General features: G+C 46.2%; 1 protein-coding gene across 1 annotated transcript; it reads right to left on the bottom strand.

Annotated features, from left to right (window-relative positions):
• Window positions 1-4,790: 4,790 nt before the first annotated feature.
• Window positions 4,791-21,185, bottom strand: ASB13 (ankyrin repeat and SOCS box containing 13). Its single transcript, XM_035127846.2, has 6 exons — window positions 21,017-21,185; window positions 16,189-16,376; window positions 14,103-14,253; window positions 11,635-11,769; window positions 9,908-10,099; window positions 4,791-7,496 (listed from the first exon to the last, which is right to left on the bottom strand). The coding sequence occupies exons 1-6, from the start codon at window positions 21,057-21,059 to the stop codon at window positions 7,369-7,371; spliced, it is 837 nt and encodes a 278-aa protein (XP_034983737.2). The 5' UTR covers window positions 21,060-21,185; the 3' UTR covers window positions 4,791-7,368.
• Between the last annotated feature and the right edge of the window lie 4,657 nt (window positions 21,186-25,842).

Raw genomic sequence — 25,842 nt, 5'->3', positions numbered from 1 at the left:
TGGAACATTAATGAGAAAACCAGATACCCCCAGACCAACAGGCGATTATGGCTCAGCTTGCCCCTCCTCAAAACATTGCTGAAAAGTCTCCCCCCTCCCGTGTGTGTGTGTGTGTGTGTGTGTGTGTGTGTGTGTGGCAACTTCCTGTCTGGAAAATCCCTGCAGCTGTTTCAGCTCAGCTTTCACTGTGATTTAATGTTACCACGAGCAATTTTTTTTTTTTTTTGCATTGCTCCAACAGGACAGATCGTGAAGCTGAGGCTCCAATACTTTGGCCACCTCATGAGAAGAGAAGACTCCCTGGAAAAGACCCTGATGTTGGGAAAGGTGGAGGGCACAAGGAGAAGGGGACGACAGAGGACGAGATGGTTGGACAGTGTTCTCGAAGCCACCAACATGAGTCTGACCAAACTGCGGGAGGCAGTGGAAGACAGGAGTGCCTGGCGTGCTCTGGTCCATGGGGTCACGAAGAGTCGGACACGACTAAATGACTAAACAACAACAACAGGAGTGATGCCCATTTGAGCAGCCTGTCTCTGAGCATCAACTTCCTCCTTCTTTGCCCAGCTTTGTGTTCTTCTCCTCCTCCTCCTTCTTCTTCTTCTCCTTCTCCTTCTCCTCCTTCTCCTCCTCTTCCTCCTCCTCCTCCTCCTCCTCCAACTGCAATGTTCACTCACTGCAGCATACCTTCGGCACCCCAATTCTGACGAGCACTGAGCAGACAGGAGGCTGCCTTGAACTGAGCCAGACCTCTGGGTCCAAAGAGCTTAATACTGTCAACACAGGCTGGCAGCAGCCAGTGGTGTCAGGTCCGTAGACTAGGGGCTTGGCGCCTCCTTCCCCAAAGCGCAGGAGGCGGCTGCCCAGCTTAGGGAGGGAGGCACGATGTTCTGACGGAGTCTAAGAGCCCTCCTGCCACCTGCCCAAAGTCCACCCAGCTTTGGGAAGGAAGCAGCAGGGCTCCAACATCTTTTCAGAGGCAACAACAACAACAACAACAACTTATTATTTATACCCCGCCCATCTGGCCGGGTCTCCCCCGCCACTCTGGGCGGCTTCCAACACACCTTAAAATATCACAGACTAAAAACCTCCCTAAACAGGGCTGCCTTGAGATGCCTTCTAAAGGTCTGGTAATTGTTGTTCTCTTTGACCTCTGGTGGGAGGGCGTTCCACAGGGTGGGTGCCACTACCGAGAAGGCCCTCTGCCTGGTTCCCTGCAACTTGGCTTCTCGTAGCAAGGGAACCGCCAGAAGGCCCTCGGCGCTGGACCTCAGTGTCCGGGCTGAATGATGGGGGTGGAGACGCTCCTTCAGTATACTGCGCCGAGGCCGTTTAGGGCTTTCAAGGTCAGCACCAACACTTTGAAGCTTCTGCCTGGCTTAGGAAGGGAGGGAGTGGCGATGCTGCTGTGCGTATTGCAACGCCACCCACCCCCGTATCTCCCTGGCAAGCTGGTGCCTCTGGCCCTAACTGTTCCCCTACAAAAAAAATTTGTCACATGCCACTGGCAGTAGCCAGTGAGATGGCGTGGTTTGAACCCAAGACCTTATGCACGAGATAGATGTTCTGCCACCAATAAAAAAACCTCTGCGTCGAATGTAGAATGTAGAATGTAGAATGTAGAAGTCTAAGGAGAAGGAAGGCACATTCTACGGTACCACATGTGGTGGACGTGTGAGATAACCAAAACATTCTGGGAAATGATTTATAACGAGTTGAAAAAAATATTTAAAACAACATTTGTGAAAAAACCAGAGGCTTTTTTTTACTAGGGATTTTAGGTGCAGAGATACGAAAGGAGCAGAAATGACTATATATGTACGTGAAGACAGCAGCGTGGATATTACTGGCCCAGAGATGGAAAGAAGATAAAGTCCCAAACAGAGACGAATGGCTGATGAAGATGATGGGACTATGCCAAAATGGGGAAAATGACTGGGAAAATCAGAAACCAGGAAGCGAGAAGCTTTAATAAGGAATGGGAGAAATTTACAAATTATCTAAGAGAACACTGTAAACAACTAAAAACTTTGGCAGGATCTGAGTAACGCTTGTAATGTACTCTAAGGTAAAAATGGATTGTTTTAAGAAAAATAGAGAAAATCTCTCTTCTTTCTCTTTGGCGATCCCTCGTAGCCGAGTAAGGTTGTCTTCCATAAACACGGGTTTAACAATGAGTCCATAAGTGATTGTGGAGGCCAATTACGGATCCACACGTCCTTCCACAGTGGGGACATAGGTTTCCGGGCGGGAGTTGATCACGGTGTGGATTTGCCAAGCGTGCCTCTTAGCACCTTGCGTCCTGAGATCGAGTGTCTTCAAAGTCCATGACACCTTTAGTAAAGGCTGTTCTCCAATTGGAGCGCTCACAGGCCAGTGTTTCCCAGTTGTCGGTGTTTATACGACATTTTTTTAGATTTGCCTTGAGGCAGTCTTTAAATCTCTTTTGTTGGCCACCAGCATTACGCTTTCCATTTTGAAGTTCGGAATAGAGCAGTTGCTTCGGAAGACGATCATCAGGCATCCGCACAACATGACCAGTCCAACGAAGTTGAGGTGCTTCAATCATCACCAGTGTTGAGAAAATATATGATGCAGTTGAAAAAGACTGAAAATGGAAACCACGGAAGGGAGGAGGGAAGTCTTAAGGATTCAGGGAACATTTAGATGTTGATGATTACGTCTAATGTTTGAATTTAAATGTGTAGTGTAAAACTGAATAAAAAAATTATTTAAAAAAAGAAAGAAATCCATACCCTCTGGCTATTCTTCTTCTTCTTATTATCATTATTATTCTGGAGAAGGACTGCTTCCCTGTCTCCCTCCCTGCAGGATGCCTGGGGTATGTGGACTGGGTGAGATCAGCCTGGGCTACGCTGTCCAACACATCTGGACTGCAGATAACGGAGGAGCAAATCCACCTCTTTTGCCCTTCCCCGTTAAATGTGAGCTGTGGAACCAAACGCTTTGCCCCTTTCCGTTTTTTGAAGATTTCCGCCAAGGCGCACAGCACCCAGCCACCGTGTTGTCTTTGGACCACGGTGGCGACTTTGGAACGAAGCCACAGACCGTGATTCCGTTCCCCTTCCTCCTTGCGGGCCAAAGTCAACAAATTGTTCAGGCAGGAAAAGCCAGCAAAATGCAACATCAGGAGGAATTGTCAGTGGGTCATCGCCAAAGCTGCATCTGGTGATGTCTGGATTGGAGAAGTCTTGAGTCAACCGAGATAGCTCAGCTGGTAGAGCACAAGACTCGTACTCTCAGGGCTGGGGGGTTTGAGCCCCACGTTGGGCAAAAGATTCCCGCATTGCAGGGGGTTGGACTAGATGACCCTTGTGACCTCTTCTACCTCCATGATTATGCCGTGAGGTGCTCTTGCCTTTTTCTTTCCTTGATAGTTTCTTCTCCAGCTCAAGGGTTCTCGGTCCTCCTCTCTCCAGTTTTGGCTTCAGGTGCACATTCCTCCTAGGCCTTCTCCTAGGCAAACCCAGGGCCGGCCCTAAGTCAAGGCTGGGTGGCGTAATGCGCCAGGGCGCCGGACCGCCAAGGGGGGCGCCACGGTGCGCCCACCACACTGGGAAACGGGGGGGGCGGGGGCGGCAGAGGGATCTTCGCACCACGGCGCCAGATATGCTTAAGACGGCCCTGGGCAAACCCCACTTCTGACACCAGTGTTGCAGAACTTGGGCACCATCCCCGCTCTCTGCCGAGCGGTTGCAAGATTCCAGGGAGGTTCCAGGCACTCACTCCGGTTTTGTGCTCCTTTGGGAGAACTGAAGACGGAGCAGAGACTCCGGTAGCTTTAAGAAATGATTTGTTCACCTATTTAACCTTCAGTCTGCCCGGAGGGAGCCCAGACTTACAGCACGGTCATTTCAAGAGGGGCTGTTCCCCACCCAGCAAGGCATCTCTCCCAATCACGAGAGTTGGGAAGGGACAGATAATCCAAGCACCTCCCTCAGGTAGATCCCGCAGGTGTGTGTAGATACTAAGCTATTGTTACAAAGGCAAAACATACTGTATTTTTACGTCTATAAGACGCCCCCATATATAAGGCGCCCCCTATTTTGGGGGACTCAGATTTAAGAAAATGGGGGGAAGAGGTACAAGATACCTCTTAATTTTTAACCTTATTTTTAAGGGGAGAAACCTAGTCTTATACACAGAAAAATATGGTAATTCGTTCCAGGACTCAATTCGTCCTACGAAAAATTCGTCTAGCGAGTCCCGGTTTCCCATAGGTATGCATTGAAACTTAATCAATGCGTTCCTATGGGCTCCAGGGGACTGGCAGTGGGGAAGGCAGGCAGGCAGGCGCTTGCTCTCTTGCCTGCCTGCCTTCCCCACCGCCTGTCACATGAAGATCGGCGGGCGCTGCTTGCCGGGGCTTGTCAATCACACAACAACAAGCAGCGCCCGCCGATCTTTGTGTGACAGGCGGGGTGGGGGAAAGATCGCCTTTCCCCCACCCTGCCCGACAGAGCCGGGATCGGACGAGGGTCTTCCCGCGCTAGTGTTCCTCTGGTCTCTGCCGGTTGCCCCTCACTGCTCGGGCAACCGGCAGAGACCAGCAGAACACAAAGGGGAACCAGCTGCAGCGCGGCAAGAAAGCAAAGGAAGACCAGCTGAGAGGCGCTGACAGCTCATCTTCCTTTGCCTTCTTCTCACACTACAGCTTGTTCCCCTTTCACTAGAGGAATGCCCTGTAGGTTTTGTGATCGGAGGTATCTATGGCCAAGCTTCGCAAGGCGAAGCGGCGGCCATAGAAAACCTCATCGTCTTGCAAGGCAACCTCCGATCACAAAATCTCTCCGTTAAGCAAAAAATTTGTCTAACAGGGCATTCGTCTAGCGAGGCAACACTGTATATCCATTGCGCCATCCACTTTTACCTCTAGTCCCAGCTGCCTGCGATTGGCATGTGGCCCTCAGGAGATGGCCCAGCAAGGAATGCAGCCCTCAGGCTGAGTGACGGTTCCCCACTCTTGGCTCAATGTATAGATTCAGGTCAGACCAAATAAAACGTCCGCACGAGGGACATTGCGCAGGGCCAACATAAACCTGAGACGCCGGCTGCATTATTAGAAGAACTGAGGTTTATTTGTGTCTCATTAAAACGGGGGGCATTCCACAGAATCCATTGAAGAGGTAGTCACCAAAGGATATACTCCTTGTCTCCTACGACTGGGTTGTCCCTGAAGGGTGTCCATCTTCAGGTGACATGTCTGAGTCCAGCAGCCACCACACAACAACAATAAAGGGCCTTTTCCGTGGTGGCTCCGTTTGTGAAATGCTCTCCCCAGGGAGGCTCCATCATTGCACATCTTCAGGCACCAGGCAAAAACTTTCCTTTTTAAACCTGGGCTTTGGGGCCTGAATGGGACACGGGTGGTGCTGTGGATTAAACCACAGAGCCTAGGGCTTGCCGATCAGAAGGTCGGCGGTTCGAATCCCCACAATGGGGTGAGGTCCCATTGCTCAATCCCTGCTCCTGCCAACCTAGCAGTTTGAAAGCACGTCAAAGTGCAAGTAGATAAATAGGTACCGCTCCGGCGGGAAGGTAAACGGCGTTTCCGTGCGCTGCTCTGGTTCGCCAGAAGCGGCTTTGTCATGCTGGCCACATGACCCGGAAGCTGTACGCTGGCTCCCTCGGCCAGTAAAGCGAGATGAGCGCCGCAACCCCAGAGTCGTCTGCAGCTGGACCTAATGGTCAGGGGTCCCTTTACCTTTTGGGCCTGAACTAGAAAAGTTTCAAGTATTTGTGGCGGGGCGGTATCTGTCAGACCTATATTTTATCTGCACAGTTGTGTTTCTAGGTTTTTACTTGGTTGTTCTACTTGGTTTTAATGTTTTGTCATTTTTGCAAACTGTTATTTATTAATTTATCGGTCGCTCCCCCCCCCTTTTTTTACCAAGGTAACTCAAAGCAACTCGCAATAGGTAAATGTGTGAACGCATACATTAAAGCCAGAATGAAAGGGGGGAATAGTGCCCAGATCACGGGAAATCATAGTTAGTAACAGTTGGGTGGGGTATAAAAAATAAATGTATTATTATTATTATTATTATTATTATTATTATTATTATTATTATTATTATTCAGCTGCTCCAGAGGGGAGGACCCGAACAAGTGCATTCAAATGACAAGAAAGGAGATTCCGACTCAACATCAGGAAGAACTTTCTGACAGTAAGAGCTGTTGACAATGGAATGGACTCCCTCGGGAGGTGGTGGACTCTCCTTCCTTGGAGGTTTTTAAGCAGAGGTTGGATGGCCACCAGGGATGCTTTAGTTGACATTCCTGCATTGCAGGGGGTTGGACTGGATGACCCTTGGGACCCTTCCAACTCTGCAATTCTGCGATTCTGTGAAAGAGAAACCTAAAAGATCATTGAATTTTTTTCCCAAGGAAGGATTAAAACGGCCTCGGTCCTATATACCTGAAGGAGCGTCTCCACCCCCATTGTTCAGCCTGGACACTGAGATCCAGCGCCGAGGGCCTTCTGGCAGTTCCCTCGTTGCGAGAAGCAAAGCTACAGGGAACCAGGCAGAGGGCCTTTTTGGTGGTGGCGCCCGCCCTGTGGAATGCCCTCCCATCAGATGTCAAGGAAATAAACAACTACCTGATATTTAGAAAACACCTAAAGGCAGCCCTGTTTAGGGAAGTTTTAAAATCTGTGATATTTTAATGTATTTTGTTATTTGTTGGAAGCCGCCCAGAGTGGCGGGGGAAACCCAGGCAGATGGGCGGGGTATAAATAATAAATAACAACATCCCAAACACTCAAGGAGGCCACAGGTAATTAAGAACAAAAAAGCCTGGCAGTGGGGGGAAAAGGCACCTAAAAGATATGTAATGATGGTGCCTGGATTGCCTTCCCTAGGGACAGCATTTGGGTCACTTTGAGAAGAAAATGCCACCCTCAGCATCCTTGATGCTGGGATTTGAGAGTCCACCAATGTCTGGAGAATTCCAACGATCCCCGTTTCTGACCTACGAAAAGGAACTCTGAGTCACTGCTTCAAAGTTCGCACCCATTGTGACGCAAGGACGGGAGCCTCTCCGCTCACACCCGCAACTGGAGCGTTGTGATAATAACACTAGGCAGATTCGCCACAGGGATGACTGGCGGTCGTGCAAAAGATCTTGCGTGCTCAGGAAAAAGAAGCAACTCAAAACAAACCATTGTTAGGGGAACAGCCTGACAACGGGTCAGCCTTTAAACTACGGAAGTCTCATAAATAGTATTTACACCCGTTAAAGCCGTTTTCTTTCGGTTTTTGTCTGAGATCAGCAGGGCCGCCAGAGCTTCCTAGCGCAAGATGGACTCGGCGCTGTCCTCGAGCGGCTCCTCTGCGCCCTTCATCACTGGTAGGAGAGGAATCTGATCAATCTGGCGGGGATGTGGAGTTGGGCGATCTTCTCCAAGGCTGGCTGACCGACGGCGCGTCTCAGGCTGAGTCGACAGAGCTGGGACAAACTCAGAGGCGTTTCTGGAGAGGGAAGCAGGGTGGGAACGTGGGAACAAATCGCAATCGTCACTTCAGAGCTCTACAAACCCATTGGGACGAATAAGGACGGAAAGATCGGTCAATTCTGAGTTCTGTCCGTTTCTAATTCTCCCACTCTTAAATTCCATTCTCCATATTTCTGCAGCAATTTGCGATTTTTTAAAAGCAGAAATAAACCTTACCCACATTTTTGTGCAAATTTCTCCCAAGAAACACATTTTCAACTGCAGCTTTGACTAATGCATAGATTCCTGCAAGCAATTCCTCCTTTATTGTATGCCATACAGTATTTATGCATTCCCCCCCCCCCAAAAAAAACCACACATGCATATTTTGTAAAAGTTGTTTGGCTGGAGAACTGCAACACAAAATTCAAATATACAGGTGAAACTCGGAAAATTGGAATAGCGTCGAAAAGTGCATTTATTTCAGTAATGCAACTTATTTTTTATTTTAATTTTTACAAATGCTTTCTTTTGGATATTCCACAGTAATAAAACAAATAGTTACAATGATACAAAACTAAACATTGCTATTACATTTCATTAATTACATTCCATTTATAATTGACCCGCCTAACGACAAATAATTACAATTACATCAAATAAAGGCTTGACATATCTTGCTTTGCATGTCATGCATCTATCTCATAGATTGGTTTCACCTTTTAAGATGCATTACTGAAATAAATGCACTTTTCGACGATATTCTAATTTTCCGAGTTTCACCTGTATGTGAATTTGGAAAGACATCTGCAATTTTGGTTCAGAGAGGGTGAATCTGATAGATTTGATTTTAGGGGACCAGGCAGAGTGCCTTCTCAGTAGTGGCGCCCGCCCTGTGGAACGCCCTCGCATCAGATGTCAAGGAAATAAACAACTATCTGACTTTTAGAAGACATCTGAAGGCAGCCCTGCATAGGGAAGTTTTTAATGTTTGATGTTTTATTGTGTTTTTAATATTTTGCTGGGAACTGCCCAGAGTGGCTGGGGAAACCCAGCCAGATAGGCAGGGTATAAATAATAAATTATTATTATATTATTTAAATGCAAACTGAACTGGATCTCTCACCCATCTCCAGGTACCAAGCAGCTCGAAGCAGGCAATAGAAGGAGGGTAGCAGGCAAGGACTTAAGGGCATCTTTGAACCTGCAGCCTGAGGGATATCAGGCAGGAATGGAGATATCATTTATAGTTTGACCACCTCAAAATGGGAAGCTACTCGATACATCAATGCTGACATTGCCTCCAATATCGGCTCATGATTGCCTCTGGCCCCGCCGACTTTTGCCTGTGGTACCATTCACCAATGACCAGGTGATATATCAATATCATTGTCCAAAACCGGTTTGAAGTCCATATCATGATCATAGCTGCCAAGTCTCCCGTATTCCCCGGGAAACCCCCGTTTTTCTAGCTGTTCTCAGCTGAAAAAACGGATTTTTTTGTTTTTTCCCGGTTTATTCTGGCGCGGCAGCCATTTGGGAACTGGGCGGAGCATGCTCAGAAGCGACTTTTGATGCAGCTCTGGCCAGTTCCAAAATGGCTGCAGTTCGACTTCTAGCGTGGCGGACATTTTGGAACTGGGCAAAGCAGCATCAAAAGTCGCTTCTGAGCATGCTCCGCCCTGTTCCAAAATGGTGGCAGCGCTACTTCCGGTCTGCTACTTCCGGTCCGGTCCCTTATTTCTCCCACAGGAACTTGGTAGGTATGATCATGATATTGGTATCATAATTTTTGACCTGGCAATATATTGTGGATTATGATGTGTGTGTGTGTGTACTATGCAAAAATCACAACGCTGGAAAAATCATGAAGCCAGCCAGTGCCTCTACAGAGCTCCATCTTTATTTCAGACATTGTGATATACAGTGGAACCATGGTTCTCAAACTTAATCCGTTCCTTAAGTCCATTTGACTCCTGAAATGTTCGAAAACCAAGGCGCGGGTTCCAATTGGCGCAGGCGCCCTGAAAACAATAGCCGACAACCGCATCGGACATTCGGCTTCCGAAAAACGTTCGAAAACTAGCATTTGGGAGCCAATTTGTTCATTAACTAAGCTGTTCGAGAACCAAGGTTCCACTGTATCGATATATTGCAATGGTTAGCTGGTGATATATCGTGATGTCAAAAACCAGATATCGCCCAGCTCTACTGTTTGCCAATGACAGGCGCCTCCCCCCCTCCCCCGAGAAGCTCCCCCATAAGGAAATGTGGCGCTCAGGCTGGAAAAGCTCCACCGGCTTTTGAAATATTAGCAGTGCGTCTTCAACATACAGCCGCATGGGGGCCACACAAGCTAGCAAGGCATTGTCAACGCAAGATGAAGGAGATGGGGAGGAAGGTTCCGCAACCCGCCAGCAGGGGGCAGCAACAAGACCCCCCACTCACTTTCGAAATGCTCAAAGCACTTGGCGGCCGGGCTGCTCCTCCAGGTGTAGTCGGAAGGCTTCTTCCCCCGGTTGTCCCTGGCGTAAACGTTCCCCCCAAACTCCACCAGCATCTCCACCAGATCGGCGTTCTTCACCTTGGCGGCGTGGTGGAGGGCCGTCTCGTGGAGCTTGGCTGCGTTGACGTTGGCCCCTGGCGACGACAAAGCGGTCAAGTTGGAGGAGGAGTCGCTTGCTGCCTCCGCGCAGAACCATACCTGCCAAGTTGCTGTCAGAGAAATAAGGGGCCGGGCCGGAAATAGCAGACCGGAAGTAGCGCTGCCGCCATTTTGGAACCGGGCGGAGCATGCTCAGAAGTGACTTTTGATGCTGCTCTGCCCAGTTCCAAAATGGCCGCCGCGCCAGAAGTCGCACTGCAGCCATTTTGGAACTGGGCAGAGCAGCATCAAAAGTCGCTTCTGAGCATGCGCCGCCCGGTTCCAAAATGGCCGCCGCGCCAGAATAAACCGGGGAAAAACAAAAAAATCAGTTTTTTCAGCTAGGAACAGCTGGAAAAACGGGGATTTCCCGGGGAAAACGGGAGACTTGGCAGCTATGTGCAGAACTCCAACCTTTGCCTAAAGCAGGGGTTGGCAAACTAAGGCCCGGGGGCCGGATCCGGCCCAATCGCCTTCTAAATCCGGCCCGCGGACGGTCCGGGAATTGGCGTGTTTTTACATGAGTAGAATGTGTCTTTTTATTTAAAATGCATCTCTGGGTTATTTGAGGGGCATAGGAATTCGTTCATATATATATATTTTCAAAATATAGTCCGGCCCCCCACAAGGTCTGAGGGACAGTGGACTGGCCCCCTGCTGAAAAAGTTTGCTGACCCCTGGCCTAAAGGAAGGTGGGCAAGACATAGTGCTGGGCTGGCCTTCCCCAACATGGAACCCTAACGATGTTCCGGACTACAACTCCCATCAGCCTCTGCTGATGATGGGAGTTGTAGTCCATAAGGATAAAGGAAGAGCCTGCTGGGTCAGGGCAATGGCCCACCTAGCCCAGCTTGTTGCTTTCACAGAGGACAACGGGAAACCAGAAAGCAGGATCCGAGCACAAGAGCAACCCTCCCCTCCTGTGGTTTCCAGCAACTGGGATTCAGAAGTATTGGCACAGCTCCATCCAACTTGGAGACCATGGCTGCCTCCCGCAGAAGTGAGTTCTACAGTTTAACTATGCATTAAGAAACACTTTCTTTTATCTTTCTGATTCTCGTCAGAAACGGGAGACATGCGGCTTGGAACAGACAAGGAAATCACCCCGGTCAGTGATAAAATCAAGACTATTCACTAGGGAACCGATGGTGGCAGTTCGAGCAGCCGCGATATCGCAGCTCGACAATTTGGCGACAGAAATGTGGCGATACAGGATGGTGTTTTTTTTTCTAGGGTGGGGAACTCCCACCATCACTGACCTCGGCTGACCCCAACAGGACCCTAAGCAAATAATAGTCTACAGCAGGGTTTCCCAAACTTGTTTCTCCAGCTGTTTTTGGACTACAACTCCCATCATCCCTACGCTGGTAGGACCAGGGGTCAGGGATGATGGGAGTTGTAGTCCAAAAACAGCTGGAGACCCAAGTTTGGGAAACTCTGGTCTACAGTGCAAAAGGGGCACAGGCTTTGGATTGTAAAACAGGCCGAAAATAATAGCGAAGTAGGGGCTGGCCCATGCCCCCCGCCCCACCTGCGTTGAGCAGTATCTTCACGCAGTCCAGATGCTCTCTAGCGCACGCCACGTGCAAAGGGGTCCCAAAGTGACAATCGTGAGCTTCCAGGTTGGCACCGACATCAATAAGGAGACGCACGCACTCAGCGCTGCCTTTAAAAATAAGAACAGAGGAGGGCAACTCAATGGAGAGCTTCCAGATTGTCAGGAACAAGGTGGGAATCATAGACGTCTAGTTCACAACCCCCTGCAATGCAAGAATCTTTAGGCCCAAGGTGGGACTCGAACCCACGGCCCTGAGAATAAGGGTAAAGGACAGCTCTACGGACTGAGCGATCTCTTGTTTCCTTAAATGTCAGTCACAGCTGTAACTTCACTCATTGGCTAAGAACACCAAAAAGAGGGGGAGCAGGCTAGTATTTCACAAAACAATTGGCTAGGACAGTGCTAGCATGTTTTGCCTTATTTATTTGTTCGTTTCTGTTATCATTCATCCATTCATTTTGTATACTGTCCTTAACTCGTAGATCTCAGGGCGGTTCGCAACATGAAAAAAACCAAGATAAAAAAACTCAAAATACATAATGAAAACAAGAACAAACCAAACCAATAACCCTCCTCTCCCACCTCATCCCGCAAGTTATTTCCATAAAATTATTATTATTATTATTATTATTAGTTCAATTTATATACAGCCTTTTCTCCCATAGACTGCTTGATTGCAGAAAACTTCCAAGTGGTTTACAAAAGAGAATGTGGGGCTCAACAGGGACTAGAAACTTGCTTTTTTTTAAAAAAAAAAACAAAATCAAAGCTGGGAATCTGGGCTGGCCAATGTCGGCACAGCTAGAATCCAGGCAAAACCCGTTGAAATAGCCAGCGTAGCAACCGTATTCAAAGTAACCCGTGGAGCAATTAGAGTTGCAGACCCGCTCAGGCAGTTGTGTGGGAATGTTCAGGGTGGGCAGGAGAGGAAATATTGTTTATTAATATCCTTCCTAACTTGCGCTAGCCAGTTCCTTTACTTAGCAGAGTTTACATTCCCCTTTTTACATGCACAGCAGACAGCTGGTTGCAGGCTCGTGTGAGCCTCTGATTATTATACAATTCAGAATGAATTGTACGTTCCTGGTCAGTTCCCCTGAATCCCTCCTAAAAGAATAAAGACTCCACAATCTTATTCAAAGTCAATAAAAGAAGTTGACCCACATCAGTTCACAGTTGGACCCCTGAAGGCAGAATTAGTTACAAATATGTACATGTGGATCTACCCCAGGGGTTGGCAACCTAAGGCCCCCATGGGCAACAAGCAGCCCACGGGGGTCGTTTAACCGGCCCATGGACCTCCGCCGCCCACTCAGTCGGCTCCCATGTGCTGCGCTAAACTGGTGCGGAGCAGAGTGGGGACTGCCCTCTGCCATGCTGCCCGGCTTCCCATTGGCTGCAGGAATGGGAAGCTGCACACGCCTCCTCCGCACCGGAAATAGCGTTTGTGCGTGCGTGCACACTCCGGCCCACTGTGGCGTCTGTGGGACAGTGAACCATAGAATCATAGAGTTGGAAGAGACCACAAGGGCCATCCAGTCCAACCCCCTGCCAAGCAGGAAACACCATCAAAGCATTCTTGACATATGCCTGTCAAGCCTCTGCTTAAAGACCTCCAAAGAAGGAGACTCCACCACACTCCTTGGTAGAAAATTCCACTGCCGAACAGCTCTTACTGTCAGGAAGTTCTTCCTAATGTTTAGGTGGAATCTTCTTTCTTGTAGTTTGAATCCATTGCTCCGTGTCCGCTTCTCTGGAGCAGCAGAAAACAATCTTTCTCCCTCCTCCATATGACATCCTTTCATATATTTGAACATGGCTATCATATCACCCCTTAACCTTCTCTTCTCCAGGCTAAACATACCCAGCTCCCTAAGCCGTTCCTCATAAGGCAGTTTCCAGGCCTTTGACCATTTTGGTTGCCCTCCTCTGGACACGTTCCAGTTTGTCAGTATCCTTCTTGAACTGTGGTGCCCAGAACTGGACACAGTACTCCAGGTGAGGTCTGACCAGAGCAGAATACAGTGGTACTATTACAGAATAGTGGTACAATTACAGAATACTATTACCGGCTCAAGCCACAAAAACTTTGCCGACCCCTGATCTACCCCCTATGGGGGAATAAGCCCAGTGCTTCTGCTAGCTGAGAGCTAGCAGAGCAGTCCTAGCTAGAAGCTGGTCAAACAAAGAAGGAAGTCAAAAAGAGAGAGGTGTGCTGCGTGACTCGTCCTTTTGTTACCTGGGCAGGTAAGGTCACGCCCACCTTGTATCATATGCAGAAGGAAGGAGGCTCAAGCCCAGGAGGAACAGGAAGTTTCGACTGGCTGGACCAAACATCCCCTCGCATGTCTTCTCTAGCATTACAAGGAATGTGGTGCTTGACTGCCTCTCATGCATCACGTCCCACAAGTTGAACTCTGCCCAAGCTGCTGTTGGCTTACCATTCATGCAGGCCTCGTGGAGGGGGGAGGCCGTGTAGAGCGGAGGGTTGACTTTGGCCCCGTGCGAGAGCAACACTTTCACGCAGTCGATGCTCCCAGAGGCACAGGCATCGCACAGAGGGGTGCTGCCGTCTATGTTCCGGGCGTCCACCTGCGACATCGTAGCAAAAATCACAGAATGGTTGAGTTGGAAGGGAGCCCCAGGGGTCATCCATTCTAGCCCAAACCCCTGCGACGCGAGAATATTTTTGGCCCAATGTGAGGCTCTAATCCACAATCCACAAAAAATCAATGATTTTTTTTTATTAAAAAAATGGATATTTAGGCCAATACGGTATTATTATTATCATCATTATTGTCATCATCATAGAATCATAGAATCATAGAGTTGGAAGAGACCACAAGGGCAATCCAGTCCAACCCCCTGCCAAGCAGGAATCACCATCAAAGCATTCTTGACATATGCCTGTCAAGCCTCTGCTTAAAGACCTCCAGAGAAGGAGACTCCACCACACTCCTTGGTAGCAAACTCAACTGCCGAACAGCTCTTACTGTCAGGAAGTTCTTCCTAATGTTTAGGTGGAATCTTCTTTCTTGAAGTTTGAATCCATTGCTCCGTGTCCACTTCTCTGGAGCAGCAGAAAACAATCTTTCTCCCTCCTCCATATGACATCCTTTCATATATTTGAACATGGCTAACATATCACCCCTTAACCTTCTCTTCTCCAGGCTAAACATACCCAGCTCCCTAAGCCGTTCCTCATAAGGCATCGTTTCCAGGCATAAGGCATCGTTTCATCATCATCATTGCCCTACATCTGTAGATCCCAGGGTGGTTCACAACATAAAATTACAATATGAAACGCTAATAGTAAAAATAAGAACAAAAGATGACCCAATAATCTCCCATTTTTCCCTGAAACCCAAAGGTGTACAGTGATACCTTGGTTCTCAAACACCTTGGTCCTTAAATGCCAAGAACCCAGAAGTAAGTGTGCCGGATTTCGAACGTTTTTCGGAAGCCGAATGTCCGATGCAGCTGTCAGCTATTGTTTCCGGGGCGCCTGCTCCAATCAGAAGCTGTGCCTTGGTTTTCGAACATTTCGGAAGTCAAATGGACTTCCGGAAGGGATTAAGTTTGGCGCTTTTGTTTTTGCTCTTTATTTTGCATTTTTGAGGCTTTTCTGGTTAATTTGTTTTTGTGTCTGTGTGGAACCCAGTTCAGCTACTGATTGATTGATTGATTGTGTGACTGCGGAAATGGATAAAGGCCTCCCATCGAAACAATGGCTAGCATCAGTGCAGGTAAGAAAAAATAACAATTTTAATTTTTATCATCTACAATACTGTCTTATTTATTTTATAGTACAGCACATTGATTCTTGCTTTCATTTTATGGATCAATGGTCTCGTTAGATAGTAAGATCCATGTCGAATGGCTGTTTTAGGGGTTGTTGTTTTTAAAAAAAGTCTGGAACGGATTAATCCAGTTTGCATTACTTTTTATAGGAAAGCACGCCTTGGGTTTTGGAACGCTTTGGTTTTGGAACAGACTCCCGGAATGGATTAAGTTTGAGAACCACGGTACCACTGGATAATGAAGGCACCTGACACGCCTCCCTGCACAAAGAGGCATAGCTGCCAAATCTCCCGTTTTCCCCGTGAAACCCCCGTTTTTACTTACCTTTTCCCGGTGGTCCCCCGTATCACTTCGTCTCCCGTTTTTCTCCGTTATTTTCTCCTGCCGGCGGCCATTTTTTCCCCTATCTGATTTGCCCTTCTATGGGCACAAAAAATGGCCGCCGCTGGCTTCAAAAGTCACATCTACGCATGACCGGAAGTGCGTAGATGCGACTTCCGGTGTCGGCGGCGGCCATTTTGGTGCCCATAGTGCGTTGACGCACTTCCGGTCATGCATAGAAGCTACTTTTGAAGCCGGCGATGGCCATTTTTGGTGCCCATAGAAATGCAAAGCGACACCGGAAGTTACGTCGACGCAACCTCCGGTGTCACACGGCTGCCGGTCCCGGATTCTGCAGTCCGGGACTTGGAAGGTAAGCAAAGAGGGGTTCCTTGAGCTACAAACCTGGGCTCCCGCAGCAAGGAGCATTTGCACGCACTGCGTCTGTCCGCGCAGGCTGGCTTCGTGCAGCGGCGTGATGGAATCATACGTGACCAAGTTGACGCAGGCGCCGTTGGCGATGAGCTCTTGCAGCTGGAGGATCTCCCCTCTCCTGGCCGCCTCATGAACCGGCGTCCTGTCCACCCAAAACCCTGCGGAGGGAGATGGAAGAAAAGTGAGCGATGGGGGAAGAAATGAGCTCATCGCCCACCCCGCTGTGTCTGCAGCTATCCCATCACTTCTTATCTTTCTTAAACATGTGCATGTTAGGATTTGCAGCGAGGAGAGAGGCCCCGCTGCCCAAGAAGTAATTAAGCTTAAATTCTGCACCAGCTGAGTAAAGGCAGAAATTCCCCCCACATCCTCTGCTGCCTCCTTTCCTCTGCTTGCTCCCCTGACATAGATTTCTAGGCTGTAAGCTCTTTGGGGCAGAGAGCTTTCCCACTGTGCCTTATAAGAGCACCAGGCGTCGCCTGAGTCCCATGCAGTGCCGGATTTACTGGCAAATAGAAGGGGAAGAAATGGAGGCAGTGAGAGATTTTACTTTCTTGGGCTCCTTGATCACTGCAGATGGTGACAGCAGTCACGAAATTAAAAGACGCCTGCTTCTTGGGAGAAAAGCAATGACAAACCTAGACAGCATCCTAAAAAGCAGAGACATCACCTTGCCGACATAGGTCCGTATAGTTAAAGCTATGGTTTTCCCAGTAGTGATGTATGGAAGTGAGAGCTGGACCATAAAGAAGGCTGATCGCCGAAGAATTGATGCTTTTGAATTATGGCGCTGGAGGAGACTCTTGAGAGTCCCATGGACTGCAAGAAGATCAAACCTATCCATTCTGAAGGAAATCAGCCCTGAGTGCTCACTGGAAGGACAGATCATGAAGCTGAGGCTCCAATACTTTGGCCACCTCATGAGAAGAGAAGACTCCCTGAAAAAGACCCTGATGTTGGGAAAGATGGAGGGCACTAGGAGAAGGGGACGACAGAGGACGAGATGGTTTGACAGTGTTCTCGAAGCTACGAACATGAGTTTGACCAAACTGCGGGAGGCAGGACAGGAGTGCCTGGCGTGCTCTGGTTCATGGGGTCACGAAGAGTCGAACACGACTAAACGACTAAACAACAACAACAACAACAACAATCAAGCTATAGCTTAGGGCCCCACTCTCCTGGGGGCCCCCCAAAAAAATTAAAAGGGAAAAAAACCTGGATGTGCATTTCCAAAATATAAAATTAAAAAAAAACAAATAAAATAAAACCTACGAACAGCAACAGTGTTTTGTGTTGTGTAGGCTTCTATTTGTTATGTGCAAATGGCTTTAGATACCTATTAGGTCCATCAATTACTGGGGTATTTGGGAAAAAGTTTTGTTGGGAGTTTTTGCTGTTATTGATATTATTTTTTTGTATCCTTATTTTCACGTGGAAATTGCTCAGCTTGGTTATGTAGTTTTCGATGTGTTTTATTTATTTTTATGACTACTTTTGTAACTAGGGAGCATAGAAGAAGAGTTGCAATAGAAGGCAGAAGCTCAAGGCTGCAGAGATTCTAGGAAACCTATTTTGGTCCTTCGAAATCACGAGAGCATCACATTCACGGCATCATCAAGCAGTCCATACTCTTGCAAGCCTCCCGATTTTCCAGGGACTGGTCCCAGAAGGACAGAAGCCATCCCAGTTTCGGATTTGATCCCGCAATCTCCTGCTTTTCCTTTTCCCTCCCCTCCACCTCTTGGAGAAGAATTTTTCTACTGAAAATAAAATCCCTGCACCAAATGAAGGAAATGGCGAAGCCGACAGACTAAGACGGCCTTCCTATAATTTTGAATGAAAATGTCACCAATCCACCTAAAAAATTTTTAATTGCAATGCTTCCACAGCCGGCCATTTATTAGGAAACACAGGGAGTGTTTATTCCTTTATTGTAAATTGAGTCTTACACTGTCTACTCAGAAGTAATCCCCACGGTATTCAATGGAGCTTACTCCCAGGTAACTGGGTAAAGACTGGACAGCCTTACACTGCAATCTGAAGCAGTTCTACTCAGAACTAAGTCCTACTGAGTTCAATAGGATTTACTTTCTGCTATGTTCCTGATTATTCTCAGTTTCCATCATCATCATCATATTCTACTTTTTTCTCTGTAGTTTACAGCTACAATTTTCTTTCCTTCCATTTATCTGTTGAAGGTATTGTACATCATCCCTTCCCTTGCACATTTTTAAAATACCGTATATACAGTGGTGCCTCGATTTATGAATTTAATCCGTTCCGAAGGCACCTTCGTAGGTTGAAAAATTCGTAAGTCGAAAAGCGCCATTGGAAACGGGATTTCCCATAGGAATGCATTGGAAACGGAAAAATTCGTAAGTCGAAAAACCCCTATCTAAAACCGCTGCGGTTTCCTTTCGGATGTCGAGACATTCGTAAGCACGCGACCATTTGCCCCATTCGTAAGTCGAAAAATTCGGTTGTCGAGTCGTTCGTAAGTCGAGGTACCACTGTATGTTGGAAGCTGCACAGAGTGACTGGGGCAACCCAGTCAGATGGGCAGAGTAATAATAATAATAATAATAATAATAATAATAATAATAATAGGATGTTTCCTATTTTCATTGGTGAAATGTTGGAGGGTACGTAAATGATGATTTAGGGTATTTCTTAATTTCTCATATATGGAAGCTGATACATGGCGAAAATGTTTTTTAAAAAAGGAATTGTAGGAAAACTCTTGAAAATGTGTTAAAATAACGACCATTTAACACTTGTGCATATTGCCTGTAGGCTTAGAAGGTGATTCCTTCCTTCCTGTGTCAGTGACCCCAAATACCCAAATAAACAGGTTTACACTGGAGCTATTGGGTGAGTTATATATAACATGCTGTGGCAAAACTAATGTTTAACATGCAAAAAATCAGTAAATGAATAACAATGGATTCCTCTCAATTTTGCCTAGTGTGATTTAGGGATACAGCGTACAAAGGGCAAAAGATATGAGAAAGTTAGCCAGGGAAATTCAATGTTTCCCAGCTTTGGTCGCCTATATGGCACGGGAGAAAAGCAGGCCTCGATCCCTCCCAATTTAAGCACTTGAGCAACCAGACCGATGCACGTTTACTCAGAAGTAAGCTCTGCTGTGCTCAATAGGCTTAATTCACTCAGGTGCTTACGATACTATTTTATTCTCTTGTGCATTTTATATTTGGCTCCCTTTAGTAACGTTTTCTTTTAAGGCAATTTTCGGGGGCGAACTTTGCTGCGTCAAATGCCCCCTTCTGCAGCTTGACTCCCTTTGAAACGTTTTGAAATCTGTGACTGCCCTGTCAATTACGTTGTTTTGAAGGCAGTCTTTATATTTGACTTTCTTCTGCAATGTTTTATTCTGGGTCGTTTTATTTTGTTTAGTTTTCGTGCGCTGCTGGTTTTTCTTGAAAATATAAATACATAAATGAAATGAATAATTAGAAGTCCCAACGATTTCTGCAAGTTAAGAGCAAGTTAGAAATCTTGGTAGACCACAAACTTGACATGAGTCAGCAGTGTGATGCAGCAGCTAAAAAAGCCAATGCAATTCTGGGCTGCATCAATAGGAGTATAGCATCTAGATCAAGGGAAGTAATAGTACCACTGTATTCTGCTCTGGTCAGACCTCACCTGGAGTACTGTGTCCAGTTCTGGGCGCCACAGTTCAAGAAGGATACTGACAAGCTGGAACGTGTCCAGAAGAGGGCAACAAAAATGGTCAAAGGCCTGGAAACGATGCCTTATGAGGAACGGCTTAGGGAGCTGGGCATGTTTAGCCTGGAGAAGAGAAGGTTAAGGGTTGATATGATAGCCATGTTCAAATATATAAAAGGATGTCATATAGAGGAGGGAGAAAGGTTGTTATCTGCTGCTCCAGAGAAGCGGACACGGAGCAATGGATTCAAACTACAAGAAAGAAGATTCCACCTAAACATTAGGAAGAACTTCCTGACAGTAAGAGCTGTTCTGCAGTGGAATTTGCTACCAAGGAGTGTGGCGGAGTCTCCTTCTTTGGAGGTCTTTAAGCAGAGGCTTGACAGGCATATGTCAAGAATGCTTTGATGGTGTTTCCTGCTTGGCAGGGGGTTGGACTGGATGGCCCTTGTGGTCTCTTCCAACTCTATGATTCTATGATTCTAAGCTGGACAGCTCTTCCCAAGAACAACTGACAGTATTGACCAAAGGGCAGCATGTGTCTATTAAATAGGAAAAGAAATTGCACACACACACACAAATATATATATATATATATATATATATATATATATATATATATACACATATACATATACATATACATATACATACAAATATATGTACATACACACACAGACATATTTCTATTCCTTCCTGTCCCCCATCACTGGTTTCCGGAGCTTAAAAATCAAGGAGGACTATTTGATTTCTCAAATATCCTTCACCTAGATCTATGCTTGTGTAATATTACTTTAAGCAACTAAGACTTTCCCTTGCAGCTTCTTAGAACCCGAGTCCGGAACTTAATAACAGTTTCCGGGCATAGATTTCTCTGCTTGTGGCACACACCTAACGTCTCATAAGCTGGTTTCAATGGTCAGTCGGGAAAACATTTAACTCATTAGATGATCTAGGCCGGCGAGAACTGAAATCTCAGCTGATTCACCGGTTCAATGACAACTGGGCTGCAAACATACGCTTCCCTTCCGAGCTGTATTTAACCCAGGCCCCTTGGAGCGCTGCAAAGCCAGTGAGAGAAATTTGGCCCCCCTCCCCAACACCCACTCACCAATCTCGCCCGGCACGAAGCTGCTAGCCATAGTCCTCTCCATAGTTGCTCAGCCCAAACTACAACTCCCAGCAGCACCCAGAAAGGAGGAGGAGGAGGGAGGAGGAGGGAGGAGGAGCTCCCTGGCACTCCTGGGTCCCTCTTTTCTGTTGTTTATGATGGTACTCTGGCGACGTGGAGGCGGGGATCCGACGTCAGCGTGAAGATGTGTCGCAAAGGATGCTGGGAGTTGTAGTTCCGCGCGCAGCTCCCGGGACGCCTGTTTTTATGTAATACTGTACTGCAGAGGGGGAAAGGTATTTTGCAAGCGCACAGCGCGCGCGCGGCTCTGAGCAGGCTGTGGCTTCCTCTGGGCGAATAAACAGATCCCCCCCTCTTTTGTTTGTTTCTTATACATATTTTTTTATTTCTTCCCCAAATGCATGATGGCTCTCCTGTTCCAACGTCCACGTTTTGCTGCATGGATGCATGGCAGGAACGATATACCGTACTGTATCCCGGTAATAATGCTCGGTGCTGCTTTGCAATGAATTCAGAAAATCGCGGTCACCGTTTGACTGTTTGCACATCCTAGGGGTCCACAACTGAAGAAGGAAGGTTCTGCTCTGAACCGACCTGGGGGTCTTCCGATGAAGGGCGGCATACAAATTTTAATAATAATAATAATCTTTAATGAATTAAAACACAAATATATATACATACATTAAGATAAAAAAGAAAAGATTAAGACAAAAAGAAGAAAACATACAAAAAAGAATTTGCATTGTTGCAATCAATCACTCATTGAATTTATAATAATAATAACAATAATAATAATAATAATAATAATAATAAACAAGGCAGAGCAGACAACTTGTTATTGCAGAGCATGAGTGAATCCCAGGGTGGTGAGTTTGAGCCCCATGTTGGGTGAAAGATTCCTGCATTGCGGGAGGTCAGATTAAATGACTCACATGGCCCCTTTCCAACTCTCTAATTCTATGATTCTAGTATTATTTCATGTCTGGCTGGCTTCCTATGATGCAACTTAAAGCAATTTCCCAATACAGTAAAAACCACCTAAGAGTAGAAGGCTTGGGTTCATGAAAAAGATGCTTTATTTTGGATCATCCAATATAATCTTCTTTTAAAAATTTTTTTAATTGAGCTGGTAATACTGCATAGTGGTTAGAGTGTTGGTTTAAAGGCCTGGGAGTCGAGGTTTCACATCTTTGCTGAGCCAAGAAGCTCACCGGGTGACTTTGGGTCACTTTCCCTCAACCTGACCTACCTCACAGGGTTGCTGTGAAGATTAAATGTGTGTTTGGGGGATTCATGTATGCCACTATGAGTTCCTTGAAGGGGAAGGTAGAATATAAATTTAACATAAAATAAACTCTCAAAACCAAGAAAAAGCAGTCAGGTTAGTCAGGGTGGGGGGAGACACTTCAAAATTCACAGAGGGCCATACTCCCTCACCAAAATGTCACAATACTGCGCAAAGAGAATAAAAATATAAAATCTAAAGATTGGTTCAACAACCGTCTTACTACCTCACATCTATCGATTGCCCAAAGATGGAAAAGATGTTTGCACCTCATTACAGAGGAATAATATATGGAAAATTGCATTGCATGAAAAACTTGCCTGAAAAGAAAAGACAACGGGTACCTGTCTCTTCCACAAATCTTTCAAGGAATTTGGGATAAGCAACATCTAATTAGTTGAATTTTTAAGAACGTAATGTAGAACCTTCTATTCTTGATGCTCTTGATTCCTCAGATTTTTTTGCACAAAATCAGAAAACTGGGCCTTGGCTGCCAATCAGTTTCGGCCAAAAAGCCTTTAACGGTTCAGGACTGCAATACCTCTCCCCATATGAACAGACTATGTGATGTTCCCTTGTCCAAAAGGTGGGGAAATGAGAACAGGGCCTTTTCTGCAGTGGCTTCCCGTTTGTGGAATGCTGTCCCCAGGGAGGCTCGCCTGGCACCTTCATTATACACCTTTAGGTGAAAGGCGAAAATATTCCTCTTCTGACAGACCTTTGGCTCATTAACAATCTATACTCCCAGAACTACAGTTCCCAGAGTCATTCAACAGTCAATCCCTCTTCCCAATGAACTCTGGGAATTGTAGTTCTCTGAAGGTAGTAGGGGGTCTCCTAACAACTCTCAGCCCCCTTAACAACTACAGCTCCCATAATTCCTTGGAAGAGGCCATGAGTGTTGTCATAGTGCTTTAGATGGATGTTGCGACTATGACCTAAATTGAAACAAACATGATCAGATCTGAACACAGTGGTACCTTGGTTCTTAAACTTAATCCAATCCGGAAGTCTGTTCCAAAACCAAAGCGTTCCAAAACCAAGGCATGCTTCCCCATAGAAAGTAATGCAAAACGGATTAAACTGTTCCAGACTTTAAAAAATAACCCCTAAAACAGCAATTGAACATGGATTTTACTATCTAATGAGGCCATTGATCCACAAAATGAAAGCAAGAATCAATGTAAAGGTAAAGGGACCCCTGACCACTAGGTCCAGTCGTGACCGACTCTGGGGTTGCGGCGCTCATCTCGTGTTATTGGCTGAGGGAGCCGGCGTATAGCTTCCAGGTCATGTGGCCAGCATGACAAAGCCGCTTCTGGCGAACCAGAGCAGCACACGGAAACACTGTTTACCTTCCCGCTGGAGCGGTCCCTATTTATCTACTTGCACTTTGCTGTGCTTTCGAACTGCTAGGTTGGCAGGAGCTGGGACCAAGCAACGGGAACTCACCCCGTCACGGGGATTTGAACTGCCAACCTTCTGATCAGCAAGCCCCAGGCTCTTTAGCATCAATGTACTGCACTATAAAATAAATAAGACAGTATTGTAGATGATAAAAATTAAAATTATTATTATTTTCTTACCTGCACTGATGATAGTCATTGTTTGGATGGGGGGCTTTTATCCATTTCAGCAGTCACACAGCCAATCAATCAATCAGCAGCTGAACTGGGTTCCACACAGTCATAAAAACACATTAACCAAAAAGGCCTCAAAAATAAAAACGCAAAATAAATAGCAAAATTAATCTGTCCCGGAAGTCCGTTTGACTTCCGAAATGTTTGAAAACCAAGGCGCAGCTTCTGATTGGTGCAGGCGCCCTGGAAACAATAGCTGACAGCCACATTGGATGTTCGGCTTCCAAAAAACGTTCAAAAACCGGAGCACTTACTTCCGGGTTTTCGGCATTTGGGCACTAAGGCATTTGAGAACCAAGGTACCACTGTATGAGGAAAGTGGATTAGTAGCCGAATAATGTTCAAATGTAGATTATGATTTTTTTTGTGAGGCTATTGATAATAATAATAATAATAATAATAATATTTATACCCCGCCCATCTGCCCGGGTTCCCCCAGCCACTCTGGGCGGCTTCCAACAAAATATTAAAAAACAGAAATCCATCAAACATTAAAAGCTTCCCTAAACAGGGCTGCCTTGAGATGCCTTCTAAAGGTCTGGTAATTGTTATTCTCTTTGACCTCTGGTGGGAGGGCATTCCACAGGGTTGGTGCCACTACCGAGAAGGCCCTCTGCCTGGTTCCCTGTATTATAAAGACACCTGTTGCAAAAAACAACAACAACAGGTATTTCCAAACAGACTACCGTTTATCGGCGCACTTCTTTCCTGCCGAGCGTAACAAATCGCTGCATGTGAGCCAGTTAACCAAAGCAGGTGCAGCCCCTAAATGCCATTAAGGAAGTGCTAATGAGGGCTGTAAAATAATTCCCCAGCATCACTTGGGAGGCCCAAAGGAAATTGACGCCCTGCAATGTCATCCAGCCTGTGGATCCAGTTGCAAGGTGTGTGTGTGGGGGGGGGGAGCATGCCGAGAGCGCATTTTATGACAACCCTGTAAATATCCAATTGAGGGTTATTCTCTATCGCATGGGGCAGGGAGGGGATAGTACCGGCCAGAGTAACTTAAGGACTGGGGCTTTGGCGCACCCCATAAATGTGATTCAGTTTTAACAATTCCATTTTGTTGATTTTGGGGTGGGTGTGGATTGCAACAACCCTTTACGGTGGGCCAGTATAATTATTCTTACTTTGGCAAAGATGTGGGGCAGGGGGGTGGGTCCCAAAAAAATACACAATTGCATATTCGGTAAGCAAGGTTGCATGTCTAGCCAGCTGCTGTTACCCTAGCTGTTTAGAGTTCCCACTGTTGCTTTAAGAGGACACCTTACCTAATTTTTCTGTGGGGTTCTTATTGCACATTTGTGCACATTTGTGACCTTTTTAGCATGTTGCAAACCACTTGGGAGATTCTTTTTGGAATATATGAATGACAGACATATATATATACAGGTGAAACTCGGAAAATTAGAGTATCATCGAAAAGTGCATTTATTTCAGGAATGCAACTTACCGGTATTATTTTTTTATTTTATTTTAATTTTTACAAATGCTTTCTTTTGGAAATTCCACAATAATAAAACAAATAGTTATAACAATACTATACAAAAATAAACGTTGCTATTGCATTTAATTAATTAGTGTACATGTCATTTATAATTGACCTGCCTAACGACAAATAATTACAATTACAACAAATAAAGGCTTGACATACCTTGCTTTGCATGTCATGCATCCATCTCATATATTGCGTTACTGAAATAAATGCACTTTTCGACGATATTATAATTTTCTGAGTTTCACCTGTATATATAGTGTAAAATATGTGTGCGTGTGTCGGACATTGTCTTTTAATATATTTGTATCTGTGTATATAATCTGTGTATATAATTCAAAATATTATATTATAGTTTCAGCTGCTTGCTTACATACACCTTGAC

Source organism: Zootoca vivipara, chromosome 10, assembly GCF_963506605.1.
Source record: "Zootoca vivipara chromosome 10, rZooViv1.1, whole genome shotgun sequence".
NCBI classification, from domain to species: Eukaryota; Metazoa; Chordata; class Lepidosauria; order Squamata; family Lacertidae; genus Zootoca; species Zootoca vivipara.
This window is presented reverse-complemented; position numbering and strand designations above follow the sequence as displayed.

Bases quoted from the DNA above. Each gene is read 5' to 3' on its own strand.
- ASB13 (XM_035127846.2), bottom strand. From the start codon at position 21,059: ATGGAGAGGACTATGGCTAGCAGCTTCGTGCCGGGCGAGATTG. The intron at 16,377-21,016 runs GTGAGTGGGTGT...CTCCCTCCGCAG, and splicing joins CTTCGTGCCGGGCGAGATTG to GGTTTTGGGTGGACAGGACG. The intron at 7,497-9,907 runs GTGAGTGGGGGG...TTCCCTCTCCAG, and splicing joins GTGCTTTGAGCATTTCGAAA to AAACGCCTCTGAGTTTGTCC.